At 43.0% G+C, this 27,088-nt stretch overlaps 4 protein-coding genes across 14 annotated transcripts in view; 2 read left to right on the forward strand and 2 right to left on the reverse strand.

The window, feature by feature from the left end:
- The window catches only part of LOC124471292 (NACHT, LRR and PYD domains-containing protein 12-like), a 1,476,309-nt gene that overhangs the window by 834,146 nt on the left and 615,075 nt on the right, over positions 1-27,088 (forward strand). The gene's annotated exons all lie outside the window — the stretch shown is intronic.
- LOC124471300 (NACHT, LRR and PYD domains-containing protein 12-like) overlaps positions 1-27,088 on the reverse strand; it is a 479,590-nt gene that overhangs the window by 395,219 nt on the left and 57,283 nt on the right. The window lies entirely within an intron of this gene.
- The window catches only part of LOC124471378, a 257,270-nt gene that overhangs the window by 97,611 nt on the left and 132,571 nt on the right, over positions 1-27,088 (forward strand). The gene's annotated exons all lie outside the window — the stretch shown is intronic.
- LOC124471305 (NLR family CARD domain-containing protein 3-like) overlaps positions 1-27,088 on the reverse strand; it is a 90,809-nt gene that overhangs the window by 4,867 nt on the left and 58,854 nt on the right. For 3 of the 7 annotated variants that reach the window (XM_047025766.1, XM_047025767.1, XM_047025770.1), the window contains 8 exons: positions 16,515-16,694; positions 16,275-16,391; positions 13,283-13,399; positions 11,047-11,163; positions 7,700-7,763; positions 5,511-5,739; positions 3,398-5,210; positions 3,088-3,255 (listed from right to left, as the gene is read on the reverse strand). In XM_047025766.1, coding sequence (XP_046881722.1) covers positions 3,088-3,255; positions 3,398-5,210; positions 5,511-5,739; positions 7,700-7,763; positions 11,047-11,163; positions 13,283-13,399; positions 16,275-16,391; positions 16,515-16,603 — 2,714 coding nt within the window. In that variant the 5' untranslated portion in view covers positions 16,604-16,694. Of the gene's footprint in view, positions 1-3,087; positions 3,256-3,397; positions 5,211-5,510; positions 5,740-7,699; positions 7,764-11,046; positions 11,164-13,282; positions 13,400-16,274; positions 16,392-16,514; positions 16,695-27,088 lie in introns of those variants that run through there. The other 4 variants (XM_047025768.1, XM_047025769.1, XM_047025772.1 and 1 more) reach the window with 4 other exon arrangements.

Below are 27,088 nucleotides of genomic sequence, written 5' to 3' on the forward strand. Positions count from 1 at the left end.
CTGCTGAAGTCACGCAACACTGCCTTCAGATCAGGAGATGCACAAGCCTACAGCACATCCAGAGCAAACCTGAAAAGGGGCATCAAAAAGGCCAAGCACTGCTACAAGCTAAAGATGGAGGGACACTTTCCCAACTCTGACACTCTAGTCTGAGGTGCCCTAAGGACTACCGCCCTGTAGCACTCACACCCATCGTTATGAAGTGCTTTGAGCGGCTGGTCCTGGAACACCTAAAAGACTCTCTACCATCCACATTGGACTCTCACCAGTTTGCCTACCGCAGCAATAGGAGCACAGAGGATGCCGTTTCCATGGCACTCCACTCTGTGCTCACTCACCTGGATAATAAGAACGCTTATGCACGCATGCTGTTTGTTGACTTCAGCTCAGCATTCAACACTGTCATCCCAACCAAGTTAATAACCAAACTTGGAGACCTGGGAATCAACACCTCAATGTGTAACTGGATTTTGGACTTCCTAACTGACAGACCCCAGAATGTTCGATCAGGACTCACCTGCTCCACATCCATCACACTTAACACTGGTGAACCACAGGGCTGTGTGCTAAGCCCATTTCTCTACTCCATCTTCACCTCCGACTGCAAGCCTGTGTATGGATCTAATTCCATCGTCAAGTTTGAGGACGACACTACGGTGATTGGACTGATCAGCAACAACGATGAGACTGCCTATAGGGAGGAGATCCAGCACCTGGCCACATGGTGCACCGAAAATAACCTGCTCCTCAACACCACTAAAACAAAGGAGCTCATCGTGGACTTCAGGAAAATGTCTGGAGGCACGCACGACACCTTCCACATCAATGGAATGGCTGTTGAGCGTGTCTCCAGTTACAAGTTCCTGGGGACCCACATCTCGGCGGACATGTCGTGGACGACCAACACCTCCAGCCTGGTCAGGAAGGCTCACCAGCGCCTCTTCTTCCGGAGGACACTGAGGAAGAATCAGCTCTCCTCGGCGATCATGGAACTTCTATTGCTGCGCAATAGAAAGCATCCTGACCAACTGTGTCGCAGTGTGGTATGGGAGCTTCTCTGTTGCGGAACGCAAGGCACTGCAGCAGGTGGTGAAAACTGCCCGGCGCATTATAGGGACTGTACTACCTGCCATCGAGCACATCCAAAGGATACGCCGAGCTCGCAGCATCCTCAAGGACTCCTCTCACCCAGCCTACACACTGTTTTCTCTACTGCCCTCCGGCAGGCGTTTCAGGAGCCTCCGGACCAGGACCAGCAGACTAAAGAACAGGTTTTCCCCAGAGCTGTTTCTTTACTGAACTGGAACCCCCGTTGATCCACCCCCTCATATACAGCTAACTCTCCTCTTCTACCTCACATCTGCCCCCCTCATATACAGCTAACTCTCCTCTTCTACCTCACATCTGCCCCCCTCATATACAGCTAACTCTCCTCTTCTACCTCACATCTGCCCCCCTCATATACAGCTAACTCTCCTCTTCTACCTCACATCTGCCCCCCTCATATACAGCTAACTCTCCTCTTCTACCTCACATCTGCCCCCCTCATATACAGCTAACTCTCCTCTTCTACCTCACATCTGCCCCCCTCATATACAGCTAACTCTCCTCCTCTACCTCACATCTGCCCCCCTCATATACAGCTAACTCTCCTCTTCTACCTCACATTTGCCCTCCTCATATACAGCTAACTCTCCTCTTCTACCTCACATCTGCCCCCCTCATATACAGCTAACTCTACTCTCCTACCTCACATCTGCCCCCCTCATATACAGCTAACTCTCCTCTTCTACCTCACATCTGCCCCCCTCATATACAGCTAACTCTCCTCTTCTACCTCACATCTGCCGTCGCTTTGTTATTTGCACTACTGGAATGTCAATTTGCACTCCTGTCTGTTTATTACAGTAACAACTGTTTACTTATGAATCTTGCACTACATTACCTTAACTGGATTATGCTCATTTGCACTGCCGACTGTTATTTACAGTACCAACTGTTTACATTTGCATTTTTGCACCGTACTTCTAACTGTAATATGCAATCACTTTCCACTGCACTTTTACACATTTTAGGGATAGCTTCTGTCCATACTTTACTGCACTACACTGTATATCCTGCACTTACTGCTATTGCACTTCTGGTTAGACCTAAACTACATTTCGTTGCCTTGTACCTGTACTTGTGTAATGACAAAGTTGAATCTAATCTAATGATACCACAGAACCAAAAAGAGTTTACAATAATGTCCAAAAGAAAACACATCATGTGTAATTATGAGACGCTCACTGAGGGACTAGGCCTACATAAAACCTTTACAGGCATTTAGAAAGAAAACATAAAAAAACGTTTGCCAGCTGCCACTGTACAAAAACTCTTCAGAACTCTTCTCTTCCCCCATTACACAAAGAGATTTAGCAAGTATTAGCTATGTAACATGCTGTATGTTTCAGGGCGTCAGTTTCAGTTGCTTGGCAGATCTTGTTTGTGATAACTAGCCAAGCCACCCAAAGCTAACTTAACTTGAGTGAGAGAGAGATGTGAAAGCAGAGACCGAGTACTAATGTGCCTTTAAGAAAATAAAAAATATTAAAATAATATTTAAAAAGCTGCATTGCCTGGCCACGGACACAGCACTACTTTAAGAGTGCTAATTACAGTTACAGATCAAATCTAACTTTGTACCTAGTCAAACCCTACTGCTTGAGTGTTTTGAGTGTTCTGGTCTTGACCCGGTATCACCCTGCCTTGGACTTGACTCGGTATCGCCCAGTCTTGGTCTTAGTCTCGACCCCTCAAAGTCTTGGTCTTGTCTCGGTCTCGATACACCTTGGTCTCGGTTTAGGTGGTCTTGACTACAACACTGTCCCCTGGTCTTGACCTCCTGCCTGGCCTGACTCTGAACCTGCCTGCAGCCCTGTACCTGAATGACTCTGTCTTGTGGATTACAACCCTTGACTGCCCTGACTATTCATTGGCCGGACCCCTTGTACCTTTAATAGACCACAAACTTAAGACCAGTGTGTGATTCAGTGCGTGGTGTGAGATTGTAACTATAGTTGTGTCATGTTGAACATGAATACAGACCTCAGTGTCTCCAGCTTGCAGAGTGGATTCCCCAGTCCAGCAGAGAGCAGCTTAATGCCTGAATCCCCCAGGTTGTTGTTACTCAAGTCCAGCTCTGTCAGATCTGAGGAGGGGAGAGCTGAGGCCAGCGCTTCACAGCACCGTTCTGAGAGGTTACAGTCATTCAGCCTACATGACATAAGGAGAAAATGAGACATTATGAAACTATGAGTCATAGTTTCTGCGATAGAATCATACAACAATCAAATTTACCTCACAATATGTGCTAAGTCATATTGTTATTTAAATTCTTCAAATGCCTTATACATACAGAGCAGTTTTGGAGTCTTTGACCACTGGCAGCAGACTCAGAAGACCTTTCTCTGATCTGGAGTATATCTTCAGGTCAAACACGTCCATCTTCTCTTCTGAAGTCAGCAACACAAAGACCAGAGCTGACCACTGTGTTGATGAGAGCTTCTTCTCACTGGAGAGACTTCCTGAGCTCAGGTAGTGTTGGATCTCCTCCACCAGAGAATGGTCATTCAGTTCATTCAGACAGTGGAACAGATTCATGCATCTCTCTGCAGAGGGATCCTCTCTGATCTTCTCCTTGATGTACTTGACTGTTTCCTCATGGCTCTCTGTCTTGTTACTTTTCTGAGTCAGTAGGCCTCGTAAGTGAGTCTGGTTGGACTCCATTGAGAGGCCCAGGAGGAAGCGGAGGAAAAGGTCCAGCTGTCCATTCTTACTCTGCAAGGCCTTGTCCACAGCACTCTTGTAGAATCGGACTTCTGGTTTCTTTTTGAAAAGAGCCAACAGTTTGTTGGAACTGGAAGCTAATGGAGTCTCAGACATCAGATTCTGCTGGTTGTTGATGAATGAGAGAAACACAAACACAGCAGCCAGAAACTCCTGAAAGCTCAGATGGACAAAGCAGAACACCTTCTCCTGGAAGGCTTTACCATCCTGTCTGAAGATCTGTGTGAACACTCCTGAGTCCACTGAGGCATCACGGACATCAATGCCACACTCTGTCAGGTCTTTCTCATAGAAAATCAGGTTGCCTTTCTCTAGCTGGTGGAAGGCCAGTTTTCCCAGTGACTGAATACTCTGAATGCTCTCTACATCCCAGTGTGGATCTGTCTCAGCTTTCCCAGCATACTTCACCTTCTTCTGTTTGGTCTGTAACACCAGGAAGGTTGTGTACATCTCAGTCAGGGTCTTGGGCATCTTCTCTTTCTTCTCTGTTCTCAGCATGTGTTCAAGGACTGTAACAGTAATCCAAGAGAAGACTGGTATGTGGCACATGATGTAGAGAGTCCTTGATGTCTTGATGTGTGAGATGATTCTCCCGGCCAGGATCTCATCACTGCATCTCTTCATGATGTACTCATCCTTCTGTGGGTCATTGAACCCTCGTACCTCTGTCACCAGGTCAACACACTCAGAAGGGATCTGATTGGCTGCTGCAGGTCGAGTGGTGATCCAGATGAGAGCAGAGGGAAGCAGCTTTCCTCTGATCAGGTTGGTCAGCAGAACATCCACTGAGGTGGACTCTGTGACATCACACCAGCTCTTGTTCTTTTTGAAGGCTAAGGGCAGTCGACATTCATCCAGACCGTCAAAGACAAACAGAACGTTGTACTTGTCGTAGATGGAGATTCCTGATTCTCTTGTTTCTGAGAAGAAGTGATGGACAAGTTCCATCAGACTGAACTCTTCTCCAGCCAACAAATTCAGCTCTCGAAACGGCAGAGGAAAGATGAACTGGATTTCCTGATTGGCTAGTCCTTGAGCCCAGTCCGTGATGAACTTCTGCACAGAGACAGTTTTTCCGATGCCAGCAACTCCTTTTGTCAGAACAATTCTGATAGGTGTGTCTCGTCCAGCTGAGGGTTTAAAGATGTTGTTGCATGTGATGGCTGTTTCTGGTCTTGCTGATTTCCTGGATGCTGTCTCAATCTGTCTCACCTCATGTTCTTTAATGACCTCTCCACTCTCACCCTCTGTGATGTAGAGATCTGTGTAGATATTATTGAGAAGAGTTGGGTGTCCTTGTTTAGCTATGCCCTCAAACACATTTTCAAACTTCTTCTTTAGTTCAGATTTGAGTTTCTGTCGACAAATCTCAGCAAGCTCATCTAAACAAAAAACAACACAAGTGTGTTAAGTGTGTATTTTTGCTAAACGTAGTTTTGATTATTCACAGATTATGAACTGACAATGTTTCCTCTACATTCAGTTAAAAACATATTTCAAATCTATGCTCATTTATTAGGTACACAATAATGAAACAGCTTAGTACACTCACACATAGTACAGAGTCATAGGAAGATCTACACATCATTGGGCTACTCTGAATCTCATAACTTTCTTTGTATATCTAACCTTCATCATGTACCATCAATCGGTCAACTCAGACTAAATATGGAGTCTCTTACTTTTCTCCAGAGTGTCAGCCAGCTCCTTCTGGTTCATGTTCCTCAGGACGTGCAGTGTGATCTTCAGAGCTCCCTCTCTGGCACTGCTCTCCTGCTTCTGATATTCAGGGTCCACCACTTCCTGGTCCTCCCTCTGACTCTCTAAGCCTTCTGGGAAATCTGAACTCAGAATCCTCTTCATCCTCTTCAGCTCTTTCTTCACAAACTTGATAACAGTCTCCTCAAGCACCTGAAACAGAGAGGGAAGATATCAGACGAACCAGAAACTTTATACACAGTAGAACAATATGATAACAATGATTCTGTCTTGTTTGTACTTTAAGGCCCTGTCACACCGTAACGTTCTGGTCGACGTTCTATGACGTTAGAGGAAACGTTGGTAATCGTCCATGGTCGCTGGTATAGCGCCAGAAGAGCGTTGTGTGGACGCTGGTGATGCTGGGCGGTGATTGATGGAGAACGCTGGTCCAAAAAAAAAAAACGTGCACAAAAGTTCTCATGGGGAACAGCGTTCTTCAACGTTTAATTTTAAACGCTTGATAACGCTGAAGAACATTTATGGAACGTTTGACTAACGTTGCACACGTTTGGCTATCGTTAGTCGTTGTTACCATAGCGTTACTTGGTTGTTATTTATCGTTTGCTTTCGTCGCACGTCGTCGCGACCCAGTGACACGTCATCACACGCTAATAGTTTTCAGGGGTGTCTTACTTGGTCGCTGTAACACGCTCCTCATGCGTCAGTCCCACGCTAGTCATGCGTTATAGTCACACGTTAGTCACACGCCAGATGTGTCCACCTCGCCCTAGAATGCTTGAAATTGAACAATTTGAACGTTCAGAGAACATTGACTAGAACGTTATCAGGGTGGCCGAGGGTCCTTAAAAAGTCTTAAAAAGTCTTAAATCACTTTTCCTAAAAATTAGGCCTTAAAAAGTATTAAATTGTCTTAAATTCAGATTGGTTGCGTCTTACAATTTTTTTGTGTCATTTCACTGCGAAAATGCAGGCAATCTGTTCTGTCAGGTCGAACTTTTTTTTTGTTGCGCTGCGTTGTCTATGGTTCGGTCAGAGCGTAGCCTACTGCGCAGATTTTGATGACGTAAAGCATTGGCAATACAGCAATGGTTGATAGCCACTCAATTTAGAAACATGGGGAAATGAAAGTTAAATTACAAATGGCTTGAAAAGAACGAGTATTCTTGGTTAAGGTTGGTGCCTGGAAATGCTTATGAAGTGAACTGAGGGTCGGAAAAATTGATAATTTGGGTCAATGGGGATCAGAGCGATGGAATCGCTCGTGCAGAGCAAAAACACGCAGACTACAAAGGCCACGCCAGAAGTTTCTGCTCCAACATTTCCATTGCTAGCAACAATGTCAACGCTACAACGGTGGATGTTACAGTGGGTGGCAAATGTATAGTAGAGGTGCGCAAAACCACTTTCGGCCAATCATGTTTTTAGGTGATAGGGACCCATTTATGGCATAATTTACCAACAGAAATAAAAACACAAACCGAACTGAAAACATTCAATAGAAAGATGAAACACCAGCTGAAAGAAAAGTCAGGTCCATAAAGGCAGGAGCGCACAATGTCTCTGTTGTTCCTGTTGTAATGTATTGTGTTGTTACGTGATGTGCTGTTGGGTGTAATGTGGTCATGAATCTGTGAAATGTTGATATACTAATATATTGCATCTGCTGCATGATTGTGTAACTCACACTATGCAGTAGAAAGGTTTGACCAGGGACTGGGGTTGCAAATTAGCCTATTGGCTAAAAACCTTTAATGCAACACATCTACAACATTATCTATGTATGTAATAATGTGCGCTGCATTGTCCCTGACAAATAAACAAATAAATACAAATTATGATAGGAAATCCAGAGCCAACAATGCCATCTGACCTCTGAGCAATTACACATTTAGTCAATGTTCTTGAACTCAACCGATTATTGTCATTTTACTATACTGTTCATTTTGAACAGACATCAGACATCAGTGTGTTTATTTGGAAAGATTACTGTAAATTTCCACTTTTGATTTGTATTTCCATTGTAAGTTTGGTCTTAAATTTAATTTAGAAGTGGTATTAAAAGGTCTTAAAAAGTCTTAAATTTAACTTGTCTACCTGTAGACACCCTGGTTATGGTGTGACGGGGCCTTAAGATGAACACAAAACTTACTGTGAATATGGAGGACAAGTCCTCATGGTGACTCTGGTCTGAGTCAGACTTCTCCTGTTGATCTCTGAGGACAAGAGAGAACATTACTTAACCACATGAACCACATGAACCACATGTACAAGGGCTGATCATCTACTAAAGAGTTTATCATACATAAGCATGAGTGGTAAACTGAACTGTATCCACTCATGCATACACACAGAGACACTGTATAAGACTGATACCATCACTACCAAGTAAACCATCTTCTATACCACTACAAGGCACTATTCCTTTAATACATTCATCAAAGATAGGAGCACTGTCACCCCCAGGTAAACAAGTGTGTTGTGTTTCAACCAGACACTGAAGAAGGACATCAGGGTCCACCTCACACAGGGCTGCATGTTTGCTAGTGTGAAAGAAGTTTTGGGCCTATATGTACAATGAATGTGTTTCAGGAAGAAGCTTGATACAATGTATGTTAATTCAACTCCATTTGGTAGAGATGCCACCTGTAGTTTTATAACACCTAACTAGGAGACATGAAGTCTAAGAGACATGAAGTCTGGGTGACCTGATAAGGTTCTTGTCACCTGGGGGGAAGAGACAGTTGGTCTGAAGAAAATGTGGATTCAACTGTATTGTTCTAAGGATTTAACCAATGACAGAAGAGAATTGGTATAGCTTCAGGTCTGTAGGATGGACCAATGGCTTTTGAGAACTGTTGTATCTATAAAATGGTCTGTTGAAGAATGTTCTGGAGGGTTCAGGGCCATCAGCTGAGTAGTGCTGGTGGGCTGGATTCTCCCGGTTCCATTCTAGAATGCTAGATGGAGTTGTATGGAATTGTCTTTGTGTTATTGTCTTATGTTTGTGTGCTGATGATGTTATGTTGGTAACGTTATTATGCTTAAACCTACGTCAAATAAACATTAACTCTATACTTCACCCAACTTCAGCTTGAACAATTGGTTTGTCTGCAAAAACTACCAAGACAGTTTTGGAGGAGGCACTAGGATGTTCATTGAAGTGCGACCTGGACTCGTGAGTGGCAAGAATTAGATTCTTCCTCAGTGTCAGGTGGTTCAATGCGGCATTTTGAACAGGGGAAAGTGGTGAGTTACTGAGATTGATTACTTTGAGTGAAGTTGTGGTGAGGCTGAAGTTATTGTTGAATTTGATGGGGTTTTGTTTGAATGGTACAATTTTAGTCTGATAAATAGATGTGCAATTCTATTTCTTACATTTACTTAATTCGGGTCCAAATGGTGATATTGCTACATTCCTACTGTAAACCCTCTGTGTTTAGTCTTTGAGTAGTTCAAAGATGCAGTTGTGGTCTGTGTTAAGTCTTTGATGTTGTTCAAAGCTGCAGATGTGGCCAGTTTATGTTGCTGCGCCAGTTGTCATATGCATTGTGCATATGGTTGTCCATCCATGGGTGTGTGGATGAGTGTTTGGGTAATGTGGAATGTTCTTGAAATTCACAGTGGATGATCTGTGAATGGATTGGTTGAAATTGTCATATCTAGTTACCAATTGTTTTTATTTTCTCACAAATACATATTATTGCGATATTTTAGGGAATTGTGTGAGCTATCTAGGTCTATTGAAGTCATGTAATTACTAAAGTATACTAATACATGTTGAAGGGTTCAAGGCCCGTTGCGTTGAAGTCGTACAAAGGATTTTGAGTCCCATTAGGGGTTACGAGTTCTGCATGAGTTTATTGCTACTGAGATGTGTGTGTTATGATAAATTCTTAGTTTGGTGGTGGACCAATGCGTGGCAAACATTGGTTAATAAATCCTAACCAAATTGACAAGTTGCAGATTGTCGACCAGAACTGAGATGGATGTGTAAACGGCTAATCTGATGTGGTGGTTTCCATGTTGAATTTGAATCCCGACTTCTCTTTTATGTGAGGAAGGAGAAGTTAAAGAAAAAGTGAGGAAATTGTATAAGTTTGTCTTTTGTGTTAAATGTTTGTTTGAAACAACGAGGAGTATAAGAAAATAACTAATCCATAAAATACACATAATTTTTTCTTCCGAATGTGCTAGTCCGCCGTCTGTTGAACAATGTCTGCTAAAAACTGCCAGAAAGACAGCGCTTGGATCGGAAAGATCAAGGCTGTGGTTTCGTGAGTGTCCAGAGAGACAGGGAAAAATGGCAAAGGGATTTGTCACAGTTTACAGACAGAATCAACAGCGATGGTGGCAAAGGAAGGAATTGCAGTTTCAAAATTGATACTACGGAAGGGTAATTGCCTAACACATGCGCACACACAACGAGAGACGACAACTACACAATGACATTTTGTATCCTGATTAGGAATTGTATTGAAGCTGGATTTTTGTTTTGTTTTTGAAAAACTGTTTATTGTTGGATGACATTAATTGTACAAAAAGAAAAACTGTGGAAATGTGAAAGAAGTTTTGGGCCTATATGTACAATGAATGTGTTTCAGGAAGAAGCTTGATACAATGTATGTTAATTCAACTCCATTTGGTAGAGATGCCACCTGTAGTTTTATAACACCTAACTAGGAGACATGAAGTCTAAGAGACATGAAGTCTGGGTGACCTGATAGGGTTCTTGTCACCTGGGGGGAAGAGACAGTTGGTCTGAAGAAAATGTGGATTCAACTGTATTGTTCTAAGGATTTAACCAATGACAGAAGAGAATTGGTATAGCTTCAGGTCTGTAGGATGGACCAATGGCTTTTGAGAACTGTTGTATCTATAAAATGGTCTGTTGAAGAATGTTCTGGAGGGTTCAGGGCCATCAGCTGAGTAGTGCTGGTGGGCTGGATTCTCCCGGTTCCATTCTAGAATGCTAGATGGAGCTGTATGGAATTGTCGTTGTGTTATTGTCTTATGTTTGTGTGCTGATGATGTTATGTTGGTAACGTTATTATGTTTACACCTACGTCAAATAAACATTAACTCTATACTTCACCAGACTTCAGCTTAAACGATTGATTCTCTCAAAAACTTCTAAGACACTAGCAGCCTGCTTTAGACACTGCAGCACTCCTCCACCCAGGAGTTGAAGACCTTCTGGTCTCAACCAGTCTAAGAGGACTGAGCCCCGCCCGGTCTGTGCTCATACCAGGCCTGGTACCTGCAGGGCTGGACACTGACTCTCATGCTGTCTGTGTCTGTGTGTGAGTGTATGTGTGTGTGTGTAGGGAGGTTATTGTTGTCAAACAAATACATTTAAACACTATCACTACAATCCCATATAAACTATAAGACAAATATATTATAATATAGGAATATTGAGTCCCAGTACAGACGGCTTCTTCACATCATGTCACCTTCATCACATAACATTGAACACCAGCAGAGGTCAGTACATACCCTTCCTCATTAGAAGGTCCTCCTCCATCACTGAATGTGATAGGTCGATCCATAGACCTGTCACTCTTCATGGACACACAGCTGGGTAGAGGTGAGGCGGGTCTCTGCTGTCTCATCCTGTCAACAAACACAACAAAGTGTCTTACAAACATAGATCATTTAAAGGAGACACCAGATATCCTATCCAACAACATTCCGATTGTTTGCGACCTCAACATTGAGTAACAGCTGTACAGAGGAGAGAGTTTCTTTAGGGATTTTGTCCTTATCTTCTCTGAGGGTTTAGGTTTGGTTATCGGTGCTGATCTGTGGTTCTCAGATGATGTTCCTGAGTGTGATAACTATGTCCCACTACAGGTTATTAGTCACCTCAACAATGAACACCAGCAGAGGTGACAACAGAAGACACACGGTCTGTGTCACAGCCAGACTTACAGTCATGAGCTCCAACTCTCCTGGAATTACAGACACTAGGAATGTTTAGTAGGAATGCCAGGTAAAGCTCATGACTTCAAGATCAAGTTGGCCCTGCGGATGGCTGCCTTGGTCAGTCGGTGCCCTGTGTTTGTTTTGTTGATAGGCTAAATTCAGTGTGAGAATGTATTTCCTACGGCAGCTGAAGAAATTCAGCCTGCCAAAGACAATGATGGTGCACTTCTACACAGCCATCATTGAGTCCAGCCTCACCTCCTCCATCACCATCTGGTACGTATCATCCACACTGCTGAAAAGGTGATCGGCTGCAAATTGCTTAACCTCGAGGACCTGCACACCTCGAGGACCCTGAGGCGAACGAGGAAGATTGTGGCCGACTCCTCCCACCCTGGACACTCAGTTTATCCATCTGCTGCTGGCCTCTTCAACAAGGCCAAGGACTCCCACTGCCATTAGAACTTGGATCTATTTAATCCATCCACCACTTATTTGCACATTGCACAAGCCATCTTCATATTGCACTGTTATCCAAATGTTATCCTATTTTTATATATATTTTAGATATTGTTTAGTTGTTTAGAATTAGTTATTGTACGCACTATTGTACATTTCTACTCTTTTTTAAGATTATTATGTTTATTGTATGCACCTTTACATTTGTTTGAATTTACATGGCGAATAATCCAAATTCTGATTCTGATTCTTAGTGACACAAAGTAAACCATAATCTATTCCACTGGATGGCAATGCTCCTGTATAACATTAATCAAATATAGAAACACTGTCACCCCCAACTGTGTTGTTTCAGCCAGTCCACCTCACACAGGGCTGCATGTTTGCTAGCAGCCTGCTTTAGACACTGCAGCACTCCTCCACCCAGGAGTTGAAGACCTTCTGGTCTCAACCAGTCTAAGTGGGCTGAGCCCCGCCCGGTCTGTGCTCATACCAGGCCTGGTACCTGCAGGACTGGACACTGACTCTCATGCTGTCTGTGCTCATACCAGGCCTGGTACCTGCAGGGCTGGACACTGACTCTCATGCTGTCTGTGGGGGTGTGTGTGTCTGTGTGTGTGTGTGTGTGTGTGTGTGTGTGTACGGAGGTTATTGTTGTCAAACCTTTACTAGAGCTGCACTGATCTTTCTTATTTGTATGTAAAGCTATTATAACACAATTACATGTTTACAATAAATGTCTTTTAAGGTGGAGAAGTAACTCACAGGCTTATCCTAGAGTTCGCTCTTGTCTACTGAATTAGAGAGAGCAGCTTTGAATAAGTTGTCTACACCGATATGGAATGACCTAATGGTAGTATGGTACGACTTGCATAACTGCATTAGTTTCAGGGTAGTTTGTTGTGGTTGTGTTGTGGTTGTGTCTCTGTGTTAATGTCAGGTAAAGTTCAAGATTAAAGCAGCACAGTGGACTGGTAGGTTGTGGTCCTGTCTCTCACTGATCAAACACAACAAGGAGGTCAAAGGTGTTGATGTGTCTGATGGTGGTCTAGTGGTTAAACCATAGATACATAAAGAGAAGATCAACACCACATGTTAATGAAATAATATTAAATAACAGCTCCCTCTCACTGTGTAGCTCTACCTCATGGTCTGAACATCAGCCAGGTTATGAGTTCTGACTTTGTTTAGTAGAAATGTCACATGATGATCCTGAATCTAATGATGACGTTGTACTTCAAATTATTTATTGTGTGTGGCCTACCTACCTGTATACACTACACACAGACAGCTTCTTCACATCATGTCACCTTCATCATATAACATTGGACACCAGGTCAGTACATACCCTTCCTCATTAGAAGGTCCTCCTCCATCACTGAATGTGATAGGTCGATACATAGACCTGTCACTCTTCATGGACACACAGCTGGGTACAGGTGAGGCTGGTCTCTGCTGTCTCATCCTGTCAACAAACACAACAAAGTGTCTTACAAACATAAATCACTAAAGTAGACACCACAGATATATCATACTGTCCAACGTGTGTTGCTGTAGTCATTCATCAGCAGGGTCAGAACCAGGCTTGAATATTGCTGGTCAACATGAATGAGTCAGACAGACAGGTTTCCAGACCTGTTGTTACTCTGTATCTCTCACTGTGAACCTTTACCGCATGGTCTGTATGTCAGCCAGGCTGGCAGTCAGCAGCTCTAACCCTGTGTTTTAGTAGGGATGTGATGAGGGATACTTTAGTATCTACAGTCAGCAGCTCTAACCCTGTGTTTTAGTAGGGATGTGATGAGGGATACTTTAGTATCTACAGTCAGCAGCTCTATCCCTGTGTTTTAGTAGGGATGCGATGAGGGATACTTTAGTATCTACAGTCAGCAGCTCTATCCCTGTGTTTTAGTAGGGATGCGATGAGGGATACTTTAGTATCTACAGTCAGCAGCTCTAACCGTGTGTTTTAGTAGGAATGTGATGAGGGATACTTTAGTATCTACAGTCAGCAGCTCTAACCCTGTGTTTAGTAGGGATGTGATGAGGGATACTTTAGTGTCTACAGTCAGCAGCTCTGACCCTGTGTTTTAGTAGGGATGCGATGAGGGATACTTTAGTATCTACAGTCAGCAGCTCTAACCCTGTGTTTTAGTAGGGATGTGATGAGGGATACTTTAGTATCTACAGTCAGCAGCTCTAACCCTGTGTTTTAGTAGGGATGTGATGAGGGATACTTTAGTATCTACAGTCAGCAGCTCTGACCCTGTGTTTTAGTAGGGATGTGATGAGGGATACCTTAGTATCTACTAGAGGTGTGGACTCGAGTCACATGACTTGGACTCGAGTCAGACTCGAGTCATGAATTTGATGACTTTAGACTCGACTTGACAAAATGTAAAGAGACTTGCAACTCGACTTGGACTTAAACATCAATGACTCGTGACTTCACTTGGACTTGAGCCTTTTGACTTGATAAGACTTGCTCCTTTCCCCAAAACCTAAATATTAAGTATGCTATTAAGGAACGCTCTGTATCTTTCATCGTGTATGTGTGCGTCAGTGTGTGTGTACGTGCTGTCGGCACAACATCAAATCAAATTAGATCCACGTTGTTTTGAAGCGACAGCATCCATCCAATCAAACTGCAGGTCAACCAATGAAGAGCAACTGTCAAACAACTCGCCAGTTAGGGAAAAAATTATACCAAAGATAGTTTTGTTCGGGTATAAAAACTACGAGGTAGTCAACAAAAAACAAGTGCAGTGCGAAGATTTACGACGGAGACACAACAACTTCCAAATTTGTTCGACATTTGAAGTTGCACAAAGAACGGTAGTCCCTCATACAACCCAACTTCACAAATCCCGAAATAAGTTTTACAATGCATGACCAGTGCTGTAATCTGCTACAGCAGCAACTCTAACGTGATGTTTACCACACACACACACACACACACACAATACAATTCATATTAACACAATGTTAAGATTGATATTAATAATATGAGTAATAAAGAGTAGTTTCAATACAATTCATTTGTGGCTATAAGGGATTTTCTGACATCCGTTATAAGCTATTGAGGAGTGAGTTCTACATATTACCAACGCTTCCACCAGAGTGAATTATTTTCTCAAAACGGAAGCTTGTTGCACTTGTTTTTTCAAATGTGTTCGTTCTGTAAAGGAGTGGTTTAAATCGAAGAATATTCTTTCAAAATATGAGTTAAATGTTAAAAATGACTGGTTAATAGTGCAATGTCAGCACAATTTTTTTTCTGCAATTTCAATTGCACTTATACAAGTTATACTTGTACTTATAATAAATAAATACAGATTTTAAAAGCATACTGGTCATATCTGTGTAAATATATTATTACTCTGCGATCAAAAGGACTCGAAAGGACTCGAAACTCAAACTGCAGGACTTGGACTTGACTTGAGATTTGTCAGTCTTGACTTGGGACTTGACTTGGGACTTGAGGGCAAAGACTTGAGACTTACTTGGGACTTGCAAAAAAATGACTTTGTCCCACCTCTGGTATCTACAGTCAGCATCTCTAACCCTGTGTATTAGTAGGGATGTGATGAGGGATACTTTAGTATCTACAGTTAGCAGCTCTAACCCTGTGTTTTAGTAGGGATGTGATGATGGATACTTTAGTATCTACAGTCAGCAGCTCTAACCCTGTGTTTTAGTAGAGATGTGATGAGGGATACTTTAGTATCTACAGTCAGCAGCTCTAACCCTGTGTTTTAGTAGGGATGTGATGAGGGATACTTTAGTATCTACAGTCAGCAGCTCTAACCCTGTGTTTTAGTAGGGATGTGTTGAGGGATACTTTAGTATCTACAGTCAGCAGCTCTAACCCTGTGTTTTAGGAGAGATTTTACATAATAAAGCAAAGGTCTACATTGGACTTTTAGATTATAAATACTACTTTATACCTTTTTTCACTTAGAAAAATCTGTCTTTACCAGTGAGCAGCATGTCCCCTTTCATAGATTATTTCCAAACATTTTAACAGCTCAGTTTTACCAACAACCAGGTGTTGGCAATGAATGGGTCTGGCCTGGCCAACTGTATAAACTTAACAATTAGACAGTAAAGACAATAAACAGTAGGGATTGAGGCTGGCAGGTTGTGTTCTGACATTAATAAGTAATGTTGCCTTGATACATGTGGGCCCAAGTACATTTAAACACTATCACTATAATCACATATGAACTATAAGACAATATATTATAATATAGGAATATTGAGTCCCAGTACAGACGGCTTCTTCACACCGTGTCACCTTCATCACATAACATTGAACACCAGCAGAGGTCAGTACATACCCTTCCTCATTAGAAGGTCCTCCTTCATCACTGAACTTGAGAGGTGGTTCCATAGACCTGTCACTCTTCATGGACACACAGCTTGGTACAGGTGAGGCTGATCTCTGCTGGATTGGGCTTCAACACAACAGAGACAGACCTTCTGTCTCTCATTTATTCTGACTAATGATGATGTCATAATATCACTGCTGAGCTTTGAGATGGAGAACAGTCATGAACAGGTCTGGATTCTCATCTTACCTCTTAGCTTTGGTGTCCATGTCATGTTCCCCTGAGAGACTCCTTTTAGAGGCAGGGCCCTCCTCCTCTCTCTCCCCAGATAGACTCATTTTAGAGGAAGTGCCCCGTTCCTCTCTCTCAAAGTCAGAACTTAACTCCTCAGGATCAGATTAGAAGGATTTTGAAGCCAGACCTGTAGACCTGTAAACAAACAACAGTTAGAATCCAACCCTATCAGACTGTTACCTCAAGAGAGGAAGCACAACGTACTCTATACCCTCATTAAGAACACACCACTATGATGTAAACAACAAATTTAAAACTTTTTCAGTACTAAGCAGATTTGAGGCGCAGGGTAGAGAACATAACAGCCCCATGCAGTTCTGACAGTATGTCCTCAGTCATTTACCTCATACTGACATAAAACAACAGAAGTCAACAGAGAAGACAACAAGCTCCACTCCATCATACTGCACCATCAGCTGTACTGAGCACTACCTCACTTCCTCTTAAAACAAGCTCCACTCCATCATACTGCACCATCAGCTGTACTGAGCACTACCTCACTTCCTCTTAAAACAAGCTCCACTCCATCATACTGCACCATCAGCTGTACTGAGCACTACCTCACTTCCTGTTACAACAAGCTCCACTCCATCATACTGCACCATCAGCTGTACTGAGCTCTACCTCACTTCCTCTTACAACAAGCTCCACTCCATCATACTGCACCATCAGCTGTACTGAGCACTACCTCACTTCCTCTTACAACAAGCTCCACTCCATCATACTGCACCATCAGCTGTACTGAGCACTACCTCACTTCCTCTTACAACAAGCTCCACTCCATCATACTGCACCATCAGCTGTACTGAGCACTACCTCACTTCCTCTTAGAAAACCTTGATGGATCAGTGACGTATGACGTGTCTGTGTGGATAGATGATTATCTATGTTTATAGAGTTTACAGGATTACGATTACAACAATGTCATTGTAATCACAGTATTTAGAATGACTTGATAAATGACCAACAACAGCATGACAGCTGATTAAGTGAAACAATAAAAGTTATTTTGATCTTGTTAGATCATACAGTAGTTGGATGTTTTAAGTTGGTATTGATTGTCGGCCATTAGACTGAGCAAGAGGTTAGTAAGATGAAGTACCTCTGGAAAATCACATTCCCTGTTAATATACGTGCATACTGATACTGTGAAGAACCCTGATCAAACATTGCAATGGTTAACGCTCTTTCCTCCCCGACATGGCATTGTTGTAAGCTCTGTTTATGATTTGTCAGGATGTAATCATTGACTGTACAATTTCTGTATTTCTTTAAGTTAGACCATTTCATTCTGTTCATGTCACATCTGTGTGCGTTCACCTGTTTGGTCTGGCCCTCTCCAGGTGTATCTCGTCTGCTCATTACTAGGGTATTTAGTCAGGTGGGTCATGTTTGTCCTTTGCCAGTTTGTTTTGTGTGTTTCTACCGAGCGTTCCCGTGTTCCTGTTACTGGTTCTGTTTCTGCCTTGTGCTTTGATTTCCCTTAGACCTCGATTAGACTGGACTACGACTACTTACCTGATCCCGGATTGTACCTTCACCGACCACCTGCCTGTCCCCGACTACTCTGCCTTAAATAAACCCCATTGTTCTTGGAAGCTACTTCCTGTGTCTGGGTCTACCTCTGTGCGTGAGCCGAGACAGTTCATTGATCTTATATCAAATTCATAATCTTACTTGTTCATACAATCCATATTTAAGTTATGCTGGTGACACACCACAGGATAATCGGGCCGATTTCGGCCCTTCCGACAATCCTAGGTAACATATGTCCCGATTATCTTGATGGTTCTGCAGATTTTATCAGGTGTTCCCTTGGTGTGAGGTGTGTTAAGAGTGACCACACACTGTAGGAGCAAAACGGCTAAATCTAGTATTTTTTGTCCTCATGTTTGTGGTCTCTCACAGTTTGAAAATCTTATAAGATTAAAAAAATCGTATGGTGTGTCCCCAGCATTACTTCAATACATTCATAGTAAAGATATTGTGACGTGTGCGTGTTCACTAATGTTAAGATTGGCTCTACACTTCATTCCTTCAGATTAAAGATTATTACATATTAAACCTAGGTTTCCCTGATGTAATAACTCAATATCAGGGTAGTGCCCCCTTCTACTAAATACTTGATAATAAATTAAGTATTTCTGTTCTTCAACGAACAAACCCGCTACACGAGCCAGCCAGCAGTGCAACATCCGTGGTTGATGATTTCCTGGAAGCCCGCCTAGTTGCAGCTACGCACCTTAGGGAAAAAAAGTACGAGCTTGTGGACAGAATCTGTTGATTTGGAACCTGGTCTTAAAGGGCTGAGGAAAAGTCCCGCTGTGGTGACGCTCTACCAACTAGAGTTTGTCTGGTCCTGATTGGGCAGGTCAATGTTAAACTGTTTAAACACTTAGCTGCCTGTAAAGGAGGATTTTTATACTAGCAACAGCTTACTCTGATACATGGGTATTAGTTTATTGAAATAATTTATGAATAGAAAGTAAGTTGACCTTGATGATTTGAGTATTCCAAAAAGATTTCACACAATATACACACTCTGCAGCTAATTTTAAAAAGACAAGAGAAAGAGGAGGAGAACCTGGTTAAAACAAACTCCCAGCTAGTAAAGAAAAAACTAGCCTCTATGTGTGCAGCCAGAACAGTCAGCCAGCTAGGTACCAGGCTCCCAGTATGGCACCAGCAGCAGCTCAGTCTAGTAGGGTCCATATGGTGTAACACCACCAGCAGCACCCCAGTCTAGTAGGGTCCATATGGTGTAACACCACCAGCAGCACCCCAGTCTAGTAGGGTCCATATGGTGTAGCACCACCAGCAGCACCCCAGTCTAGTAGGGTCCATATGGTGTAACACCACCAGCAGCACCCCAGTCTAGTAGGGTCCATATGGTGTAACAGCACCAGCAGCACTCCAGTCTAGTAGGGTCCATATGGTGTAACAGCACCAGCAGCACTCCAGTCTAGTAGGGTCCATATGGTGTAACAGCACCAGCAGCACCCCAGTCTAGTAGGGTCCATATGGTGTAGTACCACCAGCAGCACCCCAGTCTAGTAGGGTCCATATGGTGTAACACCACCAGCAGCACCCCAGTCTAGTAGGGTCCATATGGTGTAACACCACCAGCAGCACCCCAGTCTAGTAGGGTCCATATGGTGTAACAGCACCAGCAGCACCCCAGTCTAGTAGGGTCCATATGGTGTAACACCACCAGCAGCACCCCAGTCTAGTAGGGTCCATATGGTGTAACAGCACCAGCAGCACCCCAGTCTAGTAGGGTCCATATGGTGTAACACCACCAGCAGCACCCCAGTCTAGTAGGGTCCATATGGTGTAGCACCACCAGCAGCACCCCAGTCTAGTAGGGTCCATATGGTGTAACACCACCAGCAGCACCCCAGTCTAGTAGGGTCCATATGGTGTAACAGCACCAGCAGCACTCCAGTCTAGTAGGGTCCATATGGTGTAACAGCAGCATACTATCAGGGACAGGCCCCATACCCACAAGGAGGAAGGACAGGCCCTTTTCCCTTTTTGTCTGCGCCAAAAGACCTGTGTGGAAACAATGGGATCACTGGGGACTCTCCTGGAATCCACAACACTGGTTGTTGGCCTGTTGCAGACACATGAGACAGGATCATAACCAGGATGACATGCCAGGAATGCTGCACCTAAAAGACTTTCACTGTACCATGAACTATGACCCTGACTCCACAGATTTGGAGTGGGGCATTGAATGGGAGGAGTACTTTGATGGACGACACCCTGGGTAAACACTCCCTTTGAACAACAAGACTTGAGGGCTCGAGGTCAGACAGGTGTCTGCAGCATCACATCTAGCTCCCTTTAACCAACAGAGGAAACTAGCACAGCCCAGAGACTTTCTGAGAGGAGTGTTGAGATAACAGCAGAGAGAGCCATGTTGTCACCACTGAACCCAGACAAGCTCCAGACCTCTGGGTGTTCCCATGGTGACCCCTGAACTTGACCACACCCTCTCTGTGTGTTCCCATGGTGACCCCTGAACTTGATCAAACCCTCTCTGTGTGTTCCCATGGTGACCCCTGAACTTGACCACACCCTCTCTGTGTGTTCCCATGGTGACCCCTGAACTTAACCAAACCCTCTGTGTGTTCCCATGGTGACCCCTGAACTTGACCAAACCCTCTCTGTGTGTTCCCATGGTGACCCCTGAACTTGACCAAACCCTCTCTGTGTGTTCCCATGGTGACCCCTGAACTTGATCAAACCCTCTCTGTGTGTTCCCATGGTGACCCCTGAACTTGACCAAACCCTCTCTGTGGTTCTGATACCTTGAGACAGGCAGGAAATGTTGTTGGTCTGATTTAATCAGCAGGACCTATGCAGATTATCAGTGTTGTGCATGAACGAGTTCAAGAGAACGTGTTCATTGAGCACATTATTTTTTATGAGAACGATGAACTGAACGCAACTTAATGATAAATAATGAATTTGAACGTGTGAACACGTTCATATCATCTGAGGTCTAGCTAAAACCTTACGGAAGGTTTTCCTTCTCCTGAGGAGAGACGCTGTCTAAATCGAATACTTGCACCATGTCGTTGCTCAGTGACCGTAACATTTTCTATGTAGCCTAACCTAAACCAACTAACTCGACTTCGTACTACGTTACTCATGATTCATCGCACACACACGTAGACCAAACAACTTATTCCAAGACAACAGCTCTTGGTCTCATATAAATGGCAAGTGAAAGCAGAAAAGCAGACTCAGCGAATACATCCGATGCACCTTATTATTTTTGGGTGGATTTTAAACACAGTAAACACACACCTTAAAACTATGAAATGAACTGAACTATGAACTAGTTCAGAGTTTAAATGGTTAACTATGAACGTGAACGATTCATGTTTACTTGTATGAGCTGAACTTTGAACGAGTTCATGAGAGGTATGAACGTGCACAACAAGGCAGATTATCTTATGAGAAGGCAAGACAGGACCTAGGAAGAACCAGTACTCCCCACAGGGAAAGTTAAGTAATATGGAAACTATCGACGGGCTACTGAAGGCTGGTGTCCTGGTACACTGTAGCACATGTAACAGAGAGATGGAGAGAGTAATGGACAAAGACAGAAGGAGAGAAAGAGGCGGGTGTGTGTAGTGTGTGTATCATGCAGAGAGATGGAGAGAGAGACAGAGGGAGAGCTGGTGTGTTTGAGACGGATGAGTAGATTAAATAAGAGTCAGAAAGTCAGGAAGGGAGGGACTGTCAGAGCTGCTGGTAGAGGTGTTCATACTGGGGAAACATCACCAAGTCTAACTCTGCTATGGACTATTTAACATGGGATTATAGTATTATCTTATTTAACACATTATCACTTCCAACATCTTCAACTCAAGAGACATAATGAACCGTGTAATCTTATCTAAAGCATCTTCACTGCCTTCTCTGAAACTGCTCTCTCTGTCATCACTTGTTCTGTAATAACACACAGTCCAATAAACATCGGTACTTTAGACAATGATTAACAGGAATGACCAAGGATCTGTACTGTGCTTTTGTACTCAAAATCACCTTCAGTGTGAGAAATTCACAAATTAAGACAGACATACACATATTACTATTAAACTCATTAACATCCTTCATTTTCTACTGGATATGGTTCTTCATGTTAGTGTCCAACTAAATGTTCCTACGGTTCAGCCATGTCTGTTGACCACAACCTGGTCCTCCATTTAGGAGGATTGTAGATCCAAGCGTTCAAATATAATCATCCTCACTTCCTAACTGACCTGACAATAATCTCTGGAGGGACTTACCTTCCTACCGTCTCTGCTCTCTGACAGTAAACTTAGTTATAGTTAGTTATAAACAGTGATAACTATAACCAACCTGACCCAAACTCACACTCCCTTCACTGCTGTTTCACTAATGGACACATACCATCCCTTAGTTATTGATCACTGCTTTTCTCAGTTTAGGTCAATACATGCATAACTTTGCAACCCCATGTGTGCAATCGCTTTTGTCACAGACTAAAAAGCCAGCCATGACAGGTTTAGTTGTGCAAGGCTCCATCTTCTCTTCATGAGGAAGCGTTGTGGTCTCTTGGTCTCATTTCCTGCTCTAAACCAGTTCTCAGTTTGAGCTGAGTGAATCAGGAAGGGAAACTTCTCATCGTTTACAGACAGTATAGTTCCACAATGAGTGGAATATGTACCCGAGGAAGATCAAGATTCATCAGAAGTGAATAGTTGTACAGTATTTCAGTGTACAGTATTTCAGTGGCAGATTCAAAGAACATTGTATTTAGCCAGATCACAGAGTAACTGCATCTTGGGTAACAAGCACAAAGGAAAACCAATAACTAGTGCAACAATAACATTAGGCGTAAGTAATTGGCTTCAGTATATAGCAACAATAACAACTTGATTACAGTAACATCTCAATTCCTCAACTACATTCAAACAATGACGTGTCGATGACAGTAGTGACAACAACACCAGAACAATAACAGTGTGATGATGGATAGCAGGGTTGGCCTCTACTGTCCACATGGTCTGACTCACCACATATACAGTGTGATGATGGATAGCAGGGTTGGTCTATATACTGTCCACATGGTCTGACTCACCACATATACAGTGTGATGATGGATAGCAGGGTTGGTCTATATACTGTCCACATGGTCTGACTCACCACATATACAGTGTGATGATGGATAGCAGGGTTGGTCTATATACTGTCCACATGGTCTGACTCACCACATATAGAGCAGCTTTTGTCCTTTTCAACCATGTGTAAACACCAGCCTAAAACATCTATTTAATTCAAATTGATTTGGTATCAAAAAATAATTACAAGCCCATATCTACACCCACAAGAGTAGAAGATTTGCTCTTTTGACCACAGAACCAATCAATCAATATGCTACTGTGAATAATGACATATTATCACACTTAACTTATTTGACTTTAATCATATCTGATTGTCTGGAGGATCTCTGGGTGCTCTGTATTGAAGTGATGTTCTGAAGGCATTAACTACCAAGTCCATGCAATGCAGATGTGAACATGTCCTGTTGAGAGACAGATCTCTCTTTAGGCTGTGTGACTGATGCTGACAGGAAACCACAAGGTGAGAAACAGCACGTACACAACTGGCTCATGTACATGGAGCCACGATTAGCTTCAACCTGCATGGGCTGCCATTATCAGTCTTCCAGTGTGTCAGTCTGAATACAACATGTAATAGTCACATTTCATGAACAGGAGTAATACAAAGTTTTATATGATGATAGTTTTCTTTGTAGGCAGAATATTAGCCTGAATATTACATACTGTCCCCTGACTGCTGTTCAAATGAGGAAGTTGAACATGCTAAAGTCTGCTGTATCAGATGAAACTCTCTCCTCAAAACATGACAGCTCTCAACTCTCACTCTCCTTCCAGGAACAACAACACCTTAACACATTTACAGTCATGGGTTTGACAAAGATGACCAGAGACCAGGGTTGTGTCTCAGTATTATATCTGTCTCTACTTCTCCTTCATCAGCACTGATCTGGAAACCAGAGAGAATAAACAACATGGGCCACTGGGAATGACCTTTCACCTGTCAACTGTCTGACCAGGGAGGTACTGCAGGGAATGACCTTTCACCTGTCAACTCTGTCTGACCAGGGAGGTACTGCAGGGAATGACCTTTCACCTGTCAACTCTGTCTGACCAGGGAGGTACTGCAGGGAATGACCTTTCACCTGTCAACTGTCTGACCAGGGAGGTACTGCAGGGAATGACCTTTCACCTGTCAACTCTGTCTGACCAGGGAGGTACTGCAGGGAGGTTGCAATTCTTGGAATTGTTTTTATTAGTATTTTTTTATTTAATGTCTGTAAATACACATCCGACATATTGTAGCGAACGGATAAATGGAGGCAGAAGACATTATCTTTCAGTCAGCAATAACAGATAAATGAAGGCAGAAGACGTTATCTTTCAGTCAGCAGTGCACCCATTCAGCTCCTCACAGGAGCTCTCTCAAGCTCGGCAGTGGTTCACTCACAGCAGGAGACTAGCCTGGACCTCCAAGCTTCCTGTACACAAAGAGGAGGACCTGCCCCTATCACTGCTGTGCCAATCACAAGGCCACATGTTACACGGTGGCTCTGTCAGGTTCCCCGTGATTGGCCGAGAGCCTATTCAGTCCCCAGCTGACTAAGATCTCTAACCCAATATTATAGAACAATAATAATTTAACAACAGGGTAGCTATGTTCATACATGGCACAAGGCCCAGTTTAATATAAAACAACATTTTATGCAACACATGTAATAGGGGGTCCCTGCTCCATCTCTCCATCAGTTTGGGGGTCCTACAAATAGGTTTGAACAATATATATTTTTTTTTTATCAAATGATAACTCTACAGAACATGCTAGATCTACAAATAGGTCTGAACATTGACCAAGATGGGAGGTAACCTAAAGACTCCTGTAGAGCAGACATGGTTCACTTTGTCTGAATAACGACCGGTCACCACAACTTTCAGAAGATAAATATCAAAAACACATTGCAGTTTTTTTTTGCTGAATGTAAATATTTCACACACACCACAGTCTGGAGTCTGGTGAAGTCAGTCTTTTGGTCTGTTGACCCACCAGAACGTGAGTCTGAACTAGATCTATGTTGACTGAAGGTCTGAAGGTCTACAGCAGTACTGTTCAGGTGACTGCCCATCATAGTGAATCAGCACAGTAAACAACAAGCACCCAACAGTGCTGTTCAGGTGACTGCCCATCATAGTGAATCAGCACAGTAAACAACAAACACCCAACAGTGCTGTTCACCAAGTCAATTGATTGAGGTGCATGGAGTTCTGTAAATCATTTCATAAAATCTCCTCTGTTTCAGTCAATAAAATAACGTACATTACACTTACTGTATTGTGTCTTTTCTTTATGAGTGCAGGTTGGGAGTGGACATTTACTGTTGAGAACGGTTCTCTTATTGAGCTGTGATACTGAAACTGACACGTAGCTGAAAGAGGAAGAGGGAAACCAACAGGAAGAACACAAGTTGAGACCAGGGTTAAACACTGAGGGATTCGTCCAGTCAGAAAGGTTAACACAATGGTGCCGTCTGGAAATAGTTTGTCTTCGGTCTACTCTGTCATTAACATTGGATTTGGACTAGTGACTTTGCAACCCTACTGCCCATTGTATTTATTTTACACTTGTACTTTGTCCATTTGAGAGGACATCTTAGGCTTTCCAATGATGTCACAAATGTGAATGACTTCAAGAACAGCAGTTAGGTAAATACGTTATAGAGGCATAACTATAACAGATAAAACATTTGTGAAATATTTGAAAGCCATGAATCAACCCCAAACCGGCATGTCATGTAACATGTAAACCTCTAAAGAGCTTTCTCCTGGCTGTCAGGAGGATCTAGATCTTTGCTGAATAACTGTGCAGCCTGTGTGTCCTGACTGCTGCACAGAACATGCTGCTCAGACACCAGATGGATCATGTCAGGGTGAAGTGTGTTTACTGGATGTGTTTGTGTATGAGGGAGATCTAACACTGTGTTCCTGTAGTGTTTCTGAGGCACTACATTACAGTAATACCAGAGGCTGGCAGTATTGACAGCAACTCATGACTTATTATACATAATTAGGGAACACAATGAAACGATCACCTTCAGATTCACAACAGATACACAGAAGTGACACAATGTTATGAGCAGGTGAGGTGTGCTTAACTCCTAGTGAACAAAACATAAAGGATCAGATAAACCATCTCTGAGAATGTTGTGACTTCCTGTTGTAGTCTTAACAGTTCTTTCAGTTCTCACCTAAATTACATTTACATGCATTCATTTAGCAGACACTTTTATCCAAAGCGACTTACAAGAAAGAGCTTTACGTAGTGTACAGGTCAATGATCCTAAATGTGCTGACAGGGACAGCATTTCAGGAAGTGAAGGCCTATAATTGACATTTGGTCATTTTAGCAGACACTCTTATCCAGAGCGACTTACAGTAAGTACAGGGACATTCCCTCTGAGGCAGGTAGGGTGAAGTGCCATGCCCAAGGACACAACGTCATTTGGCACGATATTGAACTTTTCATTCGGCTAGCACAAACCATTGTAATTTCACATATATATTCTTATTTATTATTGTTTATTTTCGCGCCCCCAAGGCTCAGTCAATATTTGGACTACACACACAACGGTGGTGTCAAAAGTTTTGTCTTGGTAGCGATTGCGTTGCTTCTATTCGGATTTACGTTCCGTTGCACAGTTTAGGAGGTTACAACGTTTTTGTGGCGACAAAGTGCCTTTAGTCGACGAAGGGTAATCTGTGCTAGCTACGTCACCACGTCAACACAAGTTAGCATGGACGCATGGATACTACGTGATACAGACGTTCTAGCACACAAATTGGAGCTTGGATTACGAGTGAAAAATACCACCCCAAAAAATCCCAACCATTTGGCCTTGTTAAGAAAGCGATTTAGAGTGGAACTGAAATCTCGGA

The sequence above is a fragment of the Hypomesus transpacificus genome, chromosome 9 (genome assembly GCF_021917145.1).
Source record: "Hypomesus transpacificus isolate Combined female chromosome 9, fHypTra1, whole genome shotgun sequence".
In the NCBI taxonomy this organism is placed as follows: Eukaryota; Metazoa; Chordata; class Actinopteri; order Osmeriformes; family Osmeridae; genus Hypomesus; species Hypomesus transpacificus.